At 38.4% G+C, this 17702-nt stretch overlaps 1 protein-coding gene across 1 annotated transcript; it reads left to right on the top strand.

The window, feature by feature from the left end:
• The first annotated feature begins 4743 nt into the window (after positions 1-4743).
• LOC117813246 (ATP-dependent RNA helicase DHX33-like) lies at positions 4744-17359 on the top strand. Its single transcript, XM_034684371.1, is given in 13 exon segments — positions 4744-4965; positions 4967-5123; positions 6689-6849; positions 8513-8740; positions 8837-9007; positions 10502-10687; positions 10821-10932; positions 11192-11351; positions 11491-11579; positions 13160-13287; positions 13452-13655; positions 13739-13825; positions 15472-17359. Coding segments are annotated over 13 exon segments (2046 nt in total). The 5' UTR covers positions 4744-4911; the 3' UTR covers positions 15781-17359.
• Positions 17360-17702: the final 343 nt, after the last annotated feature.

Raw genomic sequence — 17702 nt, 5'->3', positions numbered from 1 at the left:
CATTAAGCCGTCTTAAGTTTTATCATATTATATGAGGGGGGCACACCAGGAAACATTTGGGGTTTCTCTCTCTCTTTCCCTCCTTTCATGTGCTGAGAGGTGCTTTGAATTACTAATCTTTATTCTCAAAGGGAAGAAACTGTGAAAGCTCAATTATTGTAAAATTGATTTAGTTTGAAGGAGTTGAAACATGAAGAATATTACATAAAAATGTTCTGATCTTAGTTTTTTTTTGGTCACTTGTGCACAGTGCTGTGTAATCTCCAGAGATTATCAGATGGAACATTTTATCTTGGAATCATGTTTGAAATCCAAATCTAAATCTGGCTGAAGCCTTTTCCAAAAGACACAAAAATATGTTTGTCAGAAATCACCACAAAATCAAGTGGCCATTGCTGGATTTTGGTAGGATTGTAAGGATTTGGGGGATTTTCCATGGATCACAAAAAGAGACTGTGGGATAGTTTCTATAATAAACATAGATACTCTAATAACAGCAATGAAATGTGGGCCAATCTTCTATTTAAAAAGGATTGCTGCAGATAATAGATTATTAACTCGGTCTACCACCACAGTGGCAACTGTGCTTCCTGCAAAATGTTAATGTCTGCATGCTAACACGCTCAATAATGGATGGCCAAAATTAATGTGACCGTAATTGAGGTTAGTGTTTTAAATGCATCTTTAACATGTCCACAAACCAATTGTTTTGAAGCACAAATGACATTGTAGTGGTGAAAGTCTTTAAATAGACTCATGAATGAATCAAGCAATTGAAAATACTTTTTGAAATATATTTTTGTGAGTATTTTTTGTATGTATATTACAATAAACAGAAAAAGCAGACATGAGAAATTACAGTCTAGGGTTTAATAGCTACGATAAAACTGTCATAAAGAGCTTTTTTATCAAAAGAAAATCTGATGTAATTGTTTGATATTGGTAATTAAAGCTCCTGTAATACGTCTTAACTCGTTATGAAACAGACTAAAGTCAAGAGTGATTCCTCTTTATGACCTTCTAAAGCAAATGAGACCTTCAACAACAAGATCTGCACTTTAGAAGTTTAAATCTGTAATCCACTGTGAGCAAGTAGGTGTCAGGAGAGACAATATACAAGAAAAAGCCTTTATTGAGACTTTTTCAACAGCAAATATTCATAGTAAAAGATACAGTTCAGTGTTAAAAGAATTAAAAACAGTGCTGGCATTTTTATTAGCCATTAAAGTAACATATGAATGCTCTATTTTATACCAATGTCTTTTTAATGAAATCTATCTATCATAATCTAGCTGAAGCTAAATTTAAAGTTAAAAGTGACTGTGTTGGTAAATAAGGAGGTATGCCAGTTGAGTTACTTCAAAGGGTGTAGGCTGTGTAGCAAGGCTGTGGCTTATTCTCCATCACTGTCACTGATCATGTGTAGAAGAAAAAAGAACATACTGCCACAACACTGGTATCTGTTGCAGACTGATACAGCAAAACATTTATCAGATTATTATGAAAATTCATCAGAAGTCACTCCCTGTCTGCAGAGTGTTGGTATCAAGTTACAAAGCATTAGTTACATAATTTTCTGCGTATTGCCAAATAATGTTTCCTTCTCACACCAACATGTTGGGGCTTGATCCGGTTACTCATGATACAATACAGAATTCCAACATAAGAGCCACAAGTGACAGAAATGAGAATGAAAAAATAACATAAAAAGATTAAGACCACCAAAGATAAAAGGGATAAAACAATGTAAAAAGGCTAACACCACAAATAGATAAAATGATACAAAACAATGACAGAAGAATAAAACAAACAAAAGATATAAGGTTAAAAAAAATCAAAGCTTTAAGATTTTATTGGGAGGTGTAAGTAAAGTCATGTTGTGGCAGCATCACTGATAAACAACACAGACATGACCTTTGTTTTGTGTGGACCCAGAAGTTAAAGTGATTTGAAACACCAAAATAAAGAAAATCAAAGACATACATTGATGCAAATCACATCGTAAAATGTATTTAATCTCCAAACTAAAAGAACAACATATGTTTAAAAATACATAAATGATGAATTTTATATTTTTTCCATTAATATTTGTTTTGTATTCTGTTATGAATATTCCATAAAACGCTGCAATGTGTAAGAAAAACTAGAAACTTGTTGGGATACTCAAAACTAATAGCTAGCCAGCATAAGTTTAAGATGATCTTTGTCTTGTTTAATGGAAGAGGATCAGGTAAAAGACATTTTTAATCTTCCTGGTTAAATAAAGATGAAATAAATAAATAAATAGAATCAGTGGTATATGTCAGGACAAACAGCAACAGTCACCTGTCACAGTACTAAACATTATAATACAACTTTTAGAAGTGATGTGTGAGAAAGCCCTTGTTAGCTACTTATTAATCACAATAACATCACATTTTCATAATCAGTGCTATATTTAACCCAGTTGGTGGGTCTTTCTGTTAAGTTTCAGCATGTTCCTGCCTCAAAACAGCAGACAGTCGGTCAGATATAGAGCTAAAGTTACAGTACAGTCTTTGCAGATGATAGTCCACCGGAAGCTGTGGTCATGTGCAATCACCTGCTTGTGGCAGATAAGCCCAGTTCCTTTTTCAGTGGCAGAAATTCAACTAACAGTGTCCTGTGTTGTTTTTGTTCAAGACTCTCTTTGGTTGACTCCTTGGAAGGTTGGAAAGTATTTAAAATAGTTTAATCCTGTGGCTCCTCAGGATTTTCCTAATTGGATTACAACAAATTCTGATAACATAAAGAATCTTTTTTTTTTTTTTGCGTTCAAAAACAATATGCATGGTTTCACTGTGTTTGTGTATGGAGAAACTGAAGGTCACATGGTGATCCAATATGATGTAATACCCCCTGTGGTCACTTTGCCCAAAGCCCTCAGCAGCCAGGCTCTGATCCTGAGTGCTTACTTGCACCTCATCACAAAACCACAATGACAGTCCTTTAAATTATGCATTTGCAGGTCTATGCTGTTCTTTGCTGAACAACACTGTCATGCAATTTCACTTTCACTTTTTTTCAGTGATGAGATTTGATTTTCATGTAAAAGTATGAACACATAGCTATGTAAACTCAATAAAAATCATTTAAGCGAGCCAAAAAGTTAAAAATGTATTGATGTATTATAGGCTTTATAATATTTACAGAAGCCCTTGACAGATGAGCACCTTTATCTGTATTTATATGATTTCCCATGATAACAGTTATTTCAAGTTGTTTCCTTGAGATGTGAACTTATTGTCAGGTGATCACTTTTGTCACCAAAGTTGCAAAAGCACAAAACAAACTTTTCTCATTGGTGTGGGCCATAGCAACATGGCATGTTGTGATCTGGCAGTGACTCAAGAAAACAATCAGAAATCAGTAATTATCACTGGGAAAGGGAGTAAATAAATTGTGTGGATGCACATCAGCTTAGGGCTTCCTTAGAATATGACATAGCAAATACATAAATCAATCAATCAAGCTTTATTTATATAGCACCTTTCATACAAATCAAATGCAACCCAAAGGGCTTTACAGCGGTTGAAAAACAAGAAAGAAGCAGAAATAAAACAACGGCAAGACATATAAGGGGATAATAATAATAATAATAATAATAATAATAATAATAATAATAATAATAATAATAATAATAATAATAATAGAAATTAAAATAACATAAAGTAAAATAGGATGAAAGCACACCAACAATAAAATATGTGTAATTACAATAAGTTAAATCATCAAAATTAAGAGTGCAAATAGTTAAAATAAATAGATTTAAAAAGGGTACTGATAAGAGTTGAAAATAAAACTAAGGCTAAAAATATAAATACAACTGAGTAGATACATACAATAAATAAATGAATAAATAAAAATAGAATAAGATAACAGTTAAAGTTACTAAGATAATAAAGCAACATTTAAATCAATATTACAGTAAAAGGTAAGTAATAAAATGTTTAAACCCTACATAAAAGTCAGACTGAATAAATAAGTTTTTAGTTTACATTTAAAAGTCTGAATATCTCTGTCAGCTCCTCTCAGATCCTCCTGCAGGCTGTTCCATAATTTAAGAGCGTAGTGGCTGAAAGCAGCGTCACCAAATGTTTTTGTTCTGCTCTTAGGAACAGCTAAAAGAGAGGAGACAGAGGATCTGAGAGGCCTTCCTGGTTTGTACACTAAAAGCATCTCTGAGATGTAGTCTGGTGCAATGCCAGTATAAGACTAACTACATTGTAAGGCACATCTTAGATATTTTCATTTTCATCATCTTATCTTATCTTATATTTTCATTTGTTTTTATTTAGGCCATTTTAAATTTTACAAGCCAACGGTAGCAATGGATAATGAATGTTAAACATGAATATACTATCAGAAAATTAAAAGCATTGTGGTTAAAAGGATTCAATTGGTGAAAGTGAGTCAGATAACCTGACAGGCTTTTTATGAACAGTTTTTTATCACATTTTCTTGAAGGGAACAATTTTGAATTTCTTCAAAACAAGACATTTTACAAATAAATAAATACTAAAGTATAAAAATATTTGTATTTAATTCAAGGAATCTTGACATTGTTGACACAACATTTGTCAGGCTATGTCACCGTTATAAATTCATCTTTGTTTCAATAATTTTAGAGCATGTATCAGAAACACATTTATCACACACACGAGCCTCACGGGGGTTAAGGGGTTAATTTCGCACAGCTTGTGACGTCAAACGTCTGCGCCACGCTCTACCACGTGGGGACGTTTGTGCAGAGGTAGCAAAACATCCGCAGTGACGCTTCCCCTGGCTGTCAGTGAGCGTGAATAAAACTTTGTTTCTGTTTCTTTGTGACATTAAAAGAGTCTCAACACAGAACCGCGAAGGTTTAGCTACCAGCGTTACTTTTACTAGACCATGCCCCACGACCCCGACCCTCCTCCGGCTAAAAGATTCAAGCCGGGGTCTGTTTTTTTTCCGTCTCGATAAGAATAAGCCTGGAATGCTGCTGCCTAGAAAGGGGAATGCAACCACTCCGATAGAAGTCCAGAGAAAACAGCTTCCTATTTACCAGGCCAAACCTCAGCTGTTGAACCAACTGAGACAGCTGAACAATGCTATTCTCATAGGTAAGATACAGAATGAGCTAAAGGTAGCTAACACTGGGTAACAGTTAGCTGCTGTTGTGCTAAGTAAAGGGAAAATGCACTCTGAGATAGAAGTATGTCAGCTGTGTAACATTACGCAGAGATAGTTATAGAGCTACCTAAGTTGTACATTTCAACAAGTCTCCAACCCTTTTAAATATTAAAGTCTATGTTATATGTTTGGACGAAAAGTGTGTGGCATCATGTGTTGCTAGAAAAAGATCACTTCAAATGTTACTGCATATATTTTTTATTTTTAAATTCTCTATTTATTGAGATATCTTGTCATTATAACACTTTACAGTACATCTTAAAAACATAACTATTTCTTTATTTTTTAGTTAAACAAAGTTAAACGTATTTTACTGCAGATTTCATCCCTCTTTTAACTTTTCTTTGACTGACTGAATATGTTTTTGATCATTGTATTTTTCTTTTACCTTGTAATATTTTATCTTGTTGTATTCATGGTTACCCCTTCTAATTGTCTGCACTGTCGTCAAACTAGGAGCACCTGTAGTTTGTCTTGTTAACCCAATATGTCCTGTGCTGTTGATTGTATGTGTAAAAAGAGGCTGACCTACTAACTGCAACACAAATCTAACTACAAGTCCATGTTGGGTTACCTAATCTTAAAGACTTGAAGTGGAGCTAGAACTATTTTTTTATTTGATTTGATGTCTTTATTTCGAACATGTAAAAGTAAAAGTAGAAAAGAAAAAGAGTTATACAAACATACAAGAAAAAAAGAAATAGTTAGACAAAAAAAAACCAAATCAATCAGTTCCATTAGCAAGCAATGAGACAATTTACTTTACATGTGTGAAAAGGAGTAGGGAGAAGTTAAAATTTATCTAATCCTACCCCTTCATTCACTATTATCTGGCATTATACTAGTGCACTCCCACAAGTCAAATCTTCATACACCTACATCAAAAGTGAACCCCTCGTGATTCTCAACACTAGTCTTCCTCCTTGTACCTCATGGAATCATTTCTTTATACTTCTTCTTGAACTAAATTATGTTGAGACATTGCTGCAGCTCCATATTGAGCCTGTTCCACAGTTTTACACCACAGATTGAAATACAAAAACTTCTCCTTGTGGTCCGAACACTCACCATCTTTAATCTTAACTTCCCCCTGAAGTTATAACCCCCCTCTCTATCAAAGAACAATCTTTGAATATTTCCTGGAAGGAGATTTTCCTTGCCTTATACACAATTTGTGCAGTTTTAAAATCTACAAGGTCAAATAATTTCAATATTTTGGATTTGAGGAACAATGAATTTGTGTGTTCACGGAAATCATCATTGTGAACTATTCTGATGGCTCTTTTCTGTAAGACTGACAGTGGTTGCAGGGAGCTTTTATAGGTGTTTCCCCAAACCTCAGTACAGTAATTGAGATATGATAAGATAAGTGAACAGTAGAGAATGTGTAGTGATTTATGATCCAGAATGTACTATATCTAACTTAACCCTCTCTAACTAAAGCTCTCTTTTTCTCTCACTCTCTTTTTCTCTCTCTTTCTTTATTCTATGCCAGGGGAGACTGGCTCTGGAAAGACCACTCAGATCCCTCAGTACCTTTATGAGGCTGGTATAGGACGACAGGGCATCGTTGCCATCACTCAGCCCCGTCGAGTTGCTGCGATCTCTCTGGCTGGAAGAGTGGCAGAGGAGAAGAGGACTCAGCTGGGCAAACTGGTATGAACCATTGACACATGTTATTTCTATATTCTTAAAAATATATGGACTTAAGGCTTACTAATTTTTTTGTTAACAAACAAAAGTTGTGTTTACACTAAATGTTTTTCATTGAACAACATTGTTTAGATGCTTTGGATTGTACCACAATTGTTTCAAACCCTCTTTACTAACATTACTAGCTTAGATGGTTATTCTTCACTGACTTTATTAGTGCATTTCTACCTTTTCTGCTGCATTGCTGTTTTTGAGCTAGCCTGGGATTGACCAGAAATACACCCAGTAACGGTTAAACATCTGTGTCAGCCCAGCGGCAACCTCCGGTCTCAAACTATGAAGCCCATGCGGAAGTGTTATAAACTGCAATTCATCGAGAATCCGCTTGAGGCTGGCTGCAGAAACACCAGAAACCACATAGACACCAATTAAAAAAAAGACGATCTTAGCAGCATTAATAAACATGTTTACAGCCTGGTTCAAAAACGACTTGGTCCTACGAAGCTAATTTCTCTATCGGCACACACTGTACGGGGGGTGACTCTTTTTTATAAAGAACGGTTCAGAAGATATTAAGATTACGAGTTTTTGCCCAAATAAGGACATGACTGACTTGACTCCCGGACGGGAACACAGAGCTGTTGGCTAAGAGGCTCAAACTCCACCTCTTTACGTCACACTCTGCCTGGTTGAGTTCCGCATTTCCAACATGGCTGCCTCCGTTGATTGGCTTCAAAACAGCGCTCAGGAACAGATGGGTGACATCACGGATACTACGTCCATTATTTATACAGTCTGTGGTGTCAGCTGATATTTTCCCAGTTGGTAGACATTGGGCCGTCGGCAAATAATAATGTGTAACAACAATAATATAATAATCGGTTGAATAATAATCAATGTTTATCTGTTGTGATGCATTGCTTAAATCCTTTCGAGCTAGTATACCTAACTGCGATTCAGAGAGGAGATTTGTTATTGGACAGAAGGAGTCACTTAGTGGACAGACTGATTTATTTTCGTGGAGATTGGTAAAAGAAAATATTGCAATGAGTATCACACCATCCCAGGGAAAGATCAGCAAGGAGGGAGTAGCAGGTACTACTAGCCACTGTTTAAATACATCAAACCTCATAGCTCATTTGAAAGAAATACACTTAAAAATACATAAAACAAAGGTATTGGAATCAGCTGTTGGCTAAATTGTTATTTTTTGTATTGGCCTTTATTTCCAATGTCAACCTTTTTCGTGTGGCTTTAGCAGCTATTTTGCAGGTGTTTTATAGATTAAAGCACTTTCAATTGATTCTAGGGCAGATACCTCTCTACCCAGCTGTGGTGCTCTGCTTCCTGTGCAGCAGACAGTACTGAAAGTATTGTAAAGTTTAGAGTCGGAGCAAGCCACCTTCAACAAACTAGGTCATGAGACCATTTCCAAATCACTCTGTCATTTCTTTTCTACATTAATTAAATGTTATGTAAAATATTTTTCCTATCAGAGCATGTCAGAAAATATATTTCTGTTTGTGTTAGACCATTATATACTCTTATATACTACATTCTCTTTGGCACAAGCTCAAGACTATAATGTGGTCGTAGAAATTAAGTTGCTAGCATCAACACGACACGTCTTCCTTGGTTGTTTATATCTCATCAAACTTCTCTCCAGGTTGGTTACACAGTACGTTTTGAAGATGTCACCTCCTCTGAGACCAAGCTGAAGTTCATGACAGATGGCATGCTCCTTCGTGAGGCCATTGGAGACCCCTTACTGCTGCGCTACACTGTGGTGGTCCTGGATGAGGCTCATGAGCGGACCGTGCACACTGATGTGCTGTTTGGTGTGGTAAAGACGGCTCAGCGGAGACGCAGAGAACTCAATAAGATCCCACTCAAGGTAAGAAGACGGTCAGTCAGATAATCACCCTCCCCTCTCTGCATGTACTCTGTTGTGTTGAAAGTGCAGCTTCTTTGTAACACGTTTCTTGCACAGGTCATAGTGATGTCAGCCACCATGGATGTGGACTTGTTCTCTGAGTACTTCAACAAGTCACCTGTACTCTACCTGGAGGGCAGACAGCATCCCATTCAGATCTACTACACCAAGCAGCCACAGTCGGACTACCTGCAGGCTGCACTCGTCTCCGTCTTCCAGATCCATCAGGTAAGTTTTCATCTCTGTCCTCATGTGAATTAAAAGTCTCTGTATTTATTTAAATTGTCAAACATGCATCCACGTCAGGTCAAGTGATGTCGAGTAAAATTTGTTTCTATAACAGCTCAATTCTTCATTATCCTTAGGGGCGTTTTTTTTTTTTTACAGTGGGCAGCACCACACAAACAATAGAGAGGAAAGACATAGGACATAAAATAACAAACTTAATCCTCACATTGAACTGTTAGGAAGGCTGATGGAAGTTGGGACTAAAGGCCAAATTCCACCAGATCCATCTCCGGTCCGTCTCCGATCTGTCACGGCACCGGATTTGATAGGTTTCTATTCTAGTCAATGTGTTAACTCCCACTGGATCCGCTCCGTTGCGCGCCGGCTGCGTCTCTGATCCGGCAGATCGGAACGCAACAGATCAGAAACGCAGGACTTCTATTTTTGCTGGATGCCGGAGCACGACGCATCAATTCAGCACAGAGCAGATGGAGCGGGACAGGAAGTCAGGCACCAAAACAAAATAAAAATTGGGTTAATTTTTAGAATCAAACACTCTGTGGTATCGTTAGATTGTTCTTAACTTAACTATGACAACAAAAATGTCATGTAGAGCGGAGGCAGGCCTGGAGACAACAGGTCAGAGGTTTTCAGAGGACCAGAAAGACAACATGGAGGAGGAGAGGAGGAGGAGAATCCTTGATTCAGTGATTGCCACTGGAAAACCTTGGTCACATGACTCCAGCTGTCCGGAGGTCCTGCTCCGTGCTGCGTTCCAAAAATGCAACCAGTGGGTGTTGACAGATGAGAGAGCACGGAGCCGGACCTCAGCGGATCGGAGACGGACCGGACACGGATCTGGTGGTAGTCCTGTGTAAGAGTTGTATCAGTCTGTGTTTGTCCTGCATGCAGGGTAAGATGTGTCTGAGGCCAGAAAAGAGCAGCAAGAGCTCTTTAAACAGCAGGTAGTTTGGTTCATGGAGGAATGACTGGGTTGTTTTAAGAGTCCTGATAAAAGATCAAATAATTTGTTATATAAAGATGTGATAAATCAATTATTTTAAGTCCATGTTGTAAGGGTAGTTTCCAGGCTAGACGTACATAATGAATGCACAGCAGAGATTATGATGCTGATGCTAGCCACATGCAGACTTTGATGTATTTTGCAGACCTTTGGAAACACAGCCAACCAAATGTAGTGGTGGTTCATTCAGATTTGCATATCATGGAGGGCTACAATATTGATCTTGGGAGAAGTGTGCACTCTCCTTATACCCTTCTAGTCGCAGCCGAATACAAGAGACTGTGACACATATGATTTTTCTTGTGTAACCACTTGTACATATCAAAGCTAAAGCAAAAATAAAGGCCCTCTTCCCACGGTGCTATAGGAAACACAAACCTGTGAGTCAACAGGATCCTGGGTGCATGTTCATGCTCTGATGATTACTCCTGGCACAGGAACAGAACACGCTCTTGTTTGTTTGTGCACAGGAGGCACCTCCGTCCCATGATATCTTAGTGTTCATGACGGGTCAGGAGGAGATCGAGGCTCTGGCCAGGACGTGTCGAGACATCGCCAAGCATCTCCCTGACGGCTGCGGGCCCATGGTGGTCATCCCGCTGTACGCGTCGCTGCCCCAGACGCAGCAGCTCCGGGTCTTCCAGCCCGCTCCAAAGGTAAACATAAAAAGTAAAAGCAGGAGAAGTGAGGATACGTTTGGGATAAAAATAGACACATATGTGAGATACGTGTTTTAGTTGCGTTATGTTGGATACCTCATACAAACTGTCATGCATTCCTTCTTCTCAGGGATGTAGGAAGGTCATCCTCTCAACCAACATTGCGGAAACGTCGGTCACAATCTCTGGGATTAAATACGTCATAGACACGGGAATGGTGAAGGCCAAACGTTTCAATCCTGGTGAGAAGCCTGCATTCCAATTCATGTTATTGTCATCTCAGTGGTTCACAAACTTTTCTTCACATTTAGATCCCCATGAAATGTCTTTTTAGCTTCTAACCGGTGCTAATATTTCTGGGTTTAAAAAAACAAACAGATAAGAGGTACACTATCGTGCTTTGCCTTCAGTGATCACTAAGCAACAACCCCTGTAGTGTTGCAACCCTGTCTGTGCAGTCATTTTGCTCTCATCTTCTCATACATGTTGTGCTCTTCTCAGACAGCGGGCTGGAGGTTCTGGCTGTGCAGCGGGTCTCTAAAGCTCAGGCGTGGCAGCGAGCGGGCCGAGCTGGCAGGGAGGACTCGGGCTCTTGCTATCGTCTCTACACTGAACAAGAGTTTGACAACCTCATTCCCATGACTGTGCCTGAGATCCAGAGGTAGTGTAGCTTCTTCTTGTTACCCTATGGATAATAAAGCTCAGGAGTTTCCCACAGATTGATGTTTGAGGTCAGGGTTACTGAATGGCCTGTTGCTCTCTTTTTCTTTTCGTGTGCTGTGTATTTGTGTCTGCTGTAGGTGTAACTTGGCGGGTGTGATGCTGCAGCTGATGGCTCTGGGGGTTCCAGATGTGATGAATTTTGACTTCATGTCTAAGCCATCCCCAGGTAAGAGGCTGTTGATCATTGAGTGGAGACATTGAGCCGGCCAGAGGTGAAAAGAGGAGCCGCCTAATTTTGAAAGCTTCTTATTCTAGTGACACTTTTCCATTTTATACACGATCTGAAACGTGGTTAAAATGTTTGATTGAGAACATGTTTACTTGATTGTATAATTTACAGCTGCAGTAAGAGTCATTACATCATATTTTAATATTGAAACATCACATTTTGGGCTTTAAATTGCATAAGTGATCAATAAATCAGAGACCTTGTGTCTCTGACATTAAATAATAGGGGTCTTGTCTCATCCTGAAGAGATTCTAACACCCATAAACAGCTCTGTAGCTTTTAAAGGCTGATGAAATGTTTTATTTCTCACTGCCAAATCCTGCACCATATTTAACCTCCCTCACTGTTTCTGCCTCTCCTCTCTTTCTTTTCTTTGCTGGAGAAGAGTCTGACATTAACCAAAAATCTAAAGTTTATTAGTTATACAGAAGAATTAGAGTCATTTCAAAATATTCTCCATGTTCTTTATTTATACTGTTGATACCTAATGTTTATGCCACAGTGTCAACAGGCAGGGGTGAAATGGGCTGGACACTTTTCTGTGGATTGATTTGATATATTGAGTGTGTCAGAAGATATATCAGGACACTATGTTATATCACTGAAGAGACCCAGCTTACAGTCATCACGACAGTGTTTGATAACTGTCTGAAGGACAAACTTTGTTGTACTAGGCAAACACCTCAAGTAGAAGCAGACTCATGGTGAAGAGCCATCTACTGAGAGAGTGGGAAAGAGAGAGAGGCAGAAATAGAGAGATGCAGTCACAGCAACAGTAGATAATACACTATTGCGGTTGAAAAGTAGTTATATAAAAGTAGTAGTATGTATATATATATATTATAAAAACTACAACATTGATGTCATACATAAGACTGATAAAAATAATAGTAACAGCTGATGTCAGGCAGGTCTAATAAAAGCATAAAGGGCAAAAACAAACAAGTAAAATACACAACTCTTTAATTTGTAGCAGTGAGTCTGCAGTGAGGAGGCGACATGTACCTCATGTTACAGCCCTCATTGGACATTGATGCCTGTTTTAGAGTATTTGAACAATGCTATAAAGATGTAAATAAAGATAAAGCTCATTTATGTTTGTGTGGCGTGTTAGGACATATTCCAGAACTTTCAGTGCATGTGTCTTTGATGGTAACTGCACAATTAGAAACTTGCAATCATAGTTTTATATGAAGTATCAGGTCTAATAAGAATGTAGATATATGTGTAATCAATTCAGTTATTTGTTGTTTTAAGGTGTTAATAGTAGTCAAACATTGAGAATGACTTTTTGCTCTTTGCTCTCTCTGGGCACATGCAAACACATTCATACACAGCAGAGACACTGAAAGACTTAACAAGCTCTTGTCTCTTTCATCATTTTGCTTGCATTGTTATGAAACCGAGGCCATGCGTCGCAAAATGTGTGCATTTTAAATTGTGTTCTGATGCTTTTGGGAAAGCTGTGCGACCAGCAGTGTTGGTCACTGGTATTAACCTGTTGTGTTGATCCCTAGAGGCCGTGCGCTCTGCTGTGGAGCATTTAGAGCTGCTGGGAGCTGTGGAAAGGAAGGAGGGCCAGGTCCTCCTCACCGCTCTGGGGAAGAAGATGGCCAGTTTTCCTCTGGAGCCTAGATACGCCAAGGTGAAAAAGTGTTTTGAAATGCATACTATTACATAAGCAGATGCTGTTTTATGCTTTTTACATAATGTGACAGTCTGGAGACCACAGCGCCACAGGGGTCACAAGCATGACCCCGAAAGAATTTCGGTGTAACACTTCTCCGCCTTGTTTCCTCCGTCTCACAGACCATCCTGCTTTCCCCCGACTACTCCTGCTCAGATGAGATTCTTAGCATCGTATCTCTTCTCTCAGTGGATACTGTGCTATATAACCCTCCTGCCCGGCGGGATGAGGTGCTCGCTGCACGCAAGAAGTTCAGTTCTAGTGAAGGAGACCACATGACCCTGCTCAACATTTACAGAGCGTTCAAGAAAGTTAGCGGTAATAAGGTGAGTGAAGCCGACGAGTACGGGAACAATAGATGTGAGTGGTCATGTATAAATATAACACTGGCTTTGTTTTGTCGTTAAAGGAGTGGTGTCGAGAGAACTTTGTCAACAGCAGGAACATGGGTCTGGTGAAAGAGGTCCAGGGTCAGCTGAGAGATATCTGCCTTAAGGTACAAATAAAGAAATGCTTACATATACGATGCATGTGAATGTTCTGTGCAATATCAACAGAAATTAGTGTCTATAAAATCAGTGCACACAAGGCTCTCCATCCTTAAGTATTATAAAATAAATAAAATCAGATTTACTCCAAGCCTATAAATAAAAATGTGGTTGCTGTTATCTCATTTCATCAAAGGGATTTTTTAGAGTGTGGACTGACATTATTCATATAATTACAATTACACATCAAACTGCTGTGTCTGGACTGTGGTCAAGAAAAAGGGAGAGTCCTCTGATGCTCCAGGGCAAAGTTTTTATAATACATTTATTTTATCTGGGGCATGTTCTGCTTTATCAGAGCATGAGATTAGAGAGAGCAGAGAAAACATGGGAAGAAGGTGGAAAGCAGGGCTCTGACCAGGATGAAGATGTGTTGATAAAGAAGAGGAAATATCTAGTTCTGCTGTTTTTATTTAAATACTTTGAAACTGTCTATTGTAACTCAACTCAACTCTATTTATAAAGCACCTTTCATACATAAAAACATGCAGCCCAAAGTGCTTCACAGAATAACAGAGAGACAGAAAACAACAGCAATGGTAAAGTTATAAAAGGCATGATTATAAAAAAAAGACTTAAAAATAAAAGAAGATCAATCCAGTAAAATTAATAAAATAAATAAGAGTGGAAAGAAAAGTTAAAAATAAGGTAGAGTTAACAAGATTAGATGAACACAAGAAATAAATAGATAAATGGATAAGATAAACAAAATACATGTTAGAACAATGGTTTAAAAAATAATGATAAAAATAATAATGCAGTCCTGGGCTAAAATAAACTACTCCAAATTAAAAGCTAGATTAAAAAGGTAAGTCTTAAGTTTAGGTGAAGGAGTGTGGTGCTAAATTGGTACAGTACTCTTTCAACACCTAAGCTATCATTCAACCCCTTAAGGGCTTGTTTATATAGAGTATGTGATGTTACAGTAGGCAGTAGTTACTGCGGTTACACCAACTGAGCAGCAGAAAGCTACGTAGAAGCTGGATAGAATAGAATTCAGGGCTGTGAGGATGAGACCTCACAGTGCAGCTCTGCGCTGCACAGAGTGGAGATGTGTCAGATCATCTCAGTCACTATTAGGTCCATAACTGGAGCAAACTGCACAGAGCTGCAGAACTTTGTGGGCATTTTTGCACTTGAATATCATTAGCGCAGTTTGCTTTGTGAATCTGACACTGAGAGGGAGCAGATATTGGGGGCAAATAATTTGCAATTCTAAGTGCTGTTAGTAGACGTAATCCATTCTTAGTGAATTAAGGCAGCTCCTGTGTTTTGCCACTGTAGGTACCTTTAGATCCATTTACTAATGTTTTATATTATTTGTAGCTGAAGTCTGCTGCTCTTATCTGCCCACACTCACAGCTGCATCTCTGCAATATTTACCTCATTCAAAGTGTTGGTGGTGCAAAGCAAGCTTGACAAAGGAACATCAGCCCACACAGCAGATGCTGACTGCTTGTGTTTTTGGGCCTCTAACACCTTTATATTTGTTTTTGTATTTTATAGGTGTAGCCTGCAGCCTGTGTGAAGATACAATGTAATAAATACACTGCTGTGACTGAAATCAGGTGTTCTGCTCTTCTTGTTTTACCAGCTGAATATGAAGCTGGAGTCGTGCGGGGCAGAGACGGGGAACGTTCGGCGCTGCCTTGCCCACGGGATGTTTGTCAACGCTGCAGAGCTCCAACTTGACGGCAGTTACATAGCTCTAGATACCCACCAGCCTGTGGCCATCCACCCCTCCTCTGTCCTTTTCCAGGGCAAGCCGGCGTACGTCATCTTCAACGAGCTGCTTCACACGTCCCGCTGCTACATGAGAGACCTGTGTTTGGTGGATGCTGACTGGTTGCTGGACGCAGCGCCAGAATACTTTGGACGCAAACTCCACTCAAGCAAGAGCTAACCCAGAGAGAAACAGGACTGAAGTAAAACTCTGCGAGGACGAATCAGCAAGGGACAAATTTGAACTGAGAAAAGTATTTTAAATGTGGATAAGACACTTGATTTTAAACAAGTGCAAATCAGACTAGAACACACTCTGTGCAGTTAACTTCTCTGGATCTCACTACCTCTCGGCTCACAAGCTTTTGGCATGTGTCACTGCAGCAGAATCTGCAACTTGAGGCCTCACAACTTTCAGATTTTATAAACTGTTTCTTCTGACTGACAATATTTTGTCTTGCAATTTTGCAACCTGTTAACTCCTAAAAAAGTATTTTTGAGATGTCATGCATCAATTTCCTCAACATTTGCATGCATTCTAACATCACAGATGAAGTCACAGACTTTCAAATGAGCAGTGTCTTGGGCTGGTATAAGTTATATGTATTCTTCTTGAAGATCAGAACAGGCATGCTAGATTAACATTCCTTATATATTCATTTAAAAGAAGGGACTTCATTTCCAAGCAGCCTTACAAAGATGTTTTCAGTTTCACTTTATCTCTGAATGTGAGCTGAAGCTTAGAAAAGAAGCCCTGAGTTGATCATTCACATTATGTAGGTTTTTAGGTTTCTACAAAGTGGATGGTAGATTTTTTTTTAATCCATGAAAAACATTTATTGGGAAAAACAAAGACATTGATCACCAAAGCTGTTATTGAAATATGATGGTTTACATGTTAAAGTGACATGGTTTCACATCTTGTTTGCCTGTGCATGCCTTCTTTTACATCTCTAATTGTAACACCAGGTCCCTGTACATGCACATCAGGAGAAGTCGCATGCATTATTCTCCAGGTTTTACTCTTTGCTGTTGTATGTTATTCATCCCTGACACACACTAACCATCGATGTATGTTGACCACAGATGTATGCAATGCACGCAGATTAGAGTTAATGATTTGATCTCTCAGGTCTTTCATACTTTGTAGGATCATCATCACACAGAGGACTGAGATTGATGCTCTTTTTGTCTCTTTGTTTTTTTGTTTTTTTTTACACTGGACTCAGGATTGTACGATACTTAATGTAACCTGAATAAATGACATAAAGAATTTATAACTTTTGAAAACATTGAAAATATTTGCTGTGGAGGATTATCAGACTTTGCTATAAAGAGGTTGTATGTTTCACGTTTGATGATACAGCTCATGAGCTTTATATAAGATTTATTTTTTAGCATAAAGAAACTGTGGACTATTACAGCTCTGCATGTCATGAAATTTGGGCACTGAAATGCACGCTTTTAAATAATCTTTATAATTATGATTATTAGGATTTGTTTTAGTCTTACACAACCAGTTTTGGTCAAATTTAATAAAAAAACTATTAACTACCCCTGAGTTCAAGTTTTCACAAAGAAAATAAAGATTTAGAGTCCCATAGTGGTGTGTTGAGCTATAGAGCTTTTGCAACATTTTAGACCTGAATGTATGTAAATGAAGTGTTTGGGGTCTTTGAGTTAACAGGGAGCAAAGTAATTTAAGGCTTTAGATTGAATTTATGCCAAAATATTATAAATGGACATTTTTACTCGTTAAACATTGATGGTTTTTGTGTTTATTACGTTATTAACTGATGAAAAAGGATTCCCCTTGCCTTTTTTATTTTGACACCACACATTAAAAATTTATTTTCCAAATTGTCCTCGTTTGACTCGGGAGGTGAGCCAAGCACCCAAAGGATGATGTTATGCATGACCTACACATGTTGGCCAGCCAATCAAGTAGTCAATAGAAATGGAAACAGAGTGGTCCTGGGTTACTTGTTTGCAAACAGCACCATCTCCTGGCAGCAGAGCATCATTTCTACGTGATACAACCAGTATACCCCATCATGCTGAGATAAACATTACTGAAAAGGATCCAATCCTTCCATCAATGAT

Source organism: Notolabrus celidotus, chromosome 5 (genome assembly GCF_009762535.1).
Source record: "Notolabrus celidotus isolate fNotCel1 chromosome 5, fNotCel1.pri, whole genome shotgun sequence".
Classification (NCBI taxonomy): Eukaryota; Metazoa; Chordata; class Actinopteri; order Labriformes; family Labridae; genus Notolabrus; species Notolabrus celidotus.
This window is presented reverse-complemented; position numbering and strand designations above follow the sequence as displayed.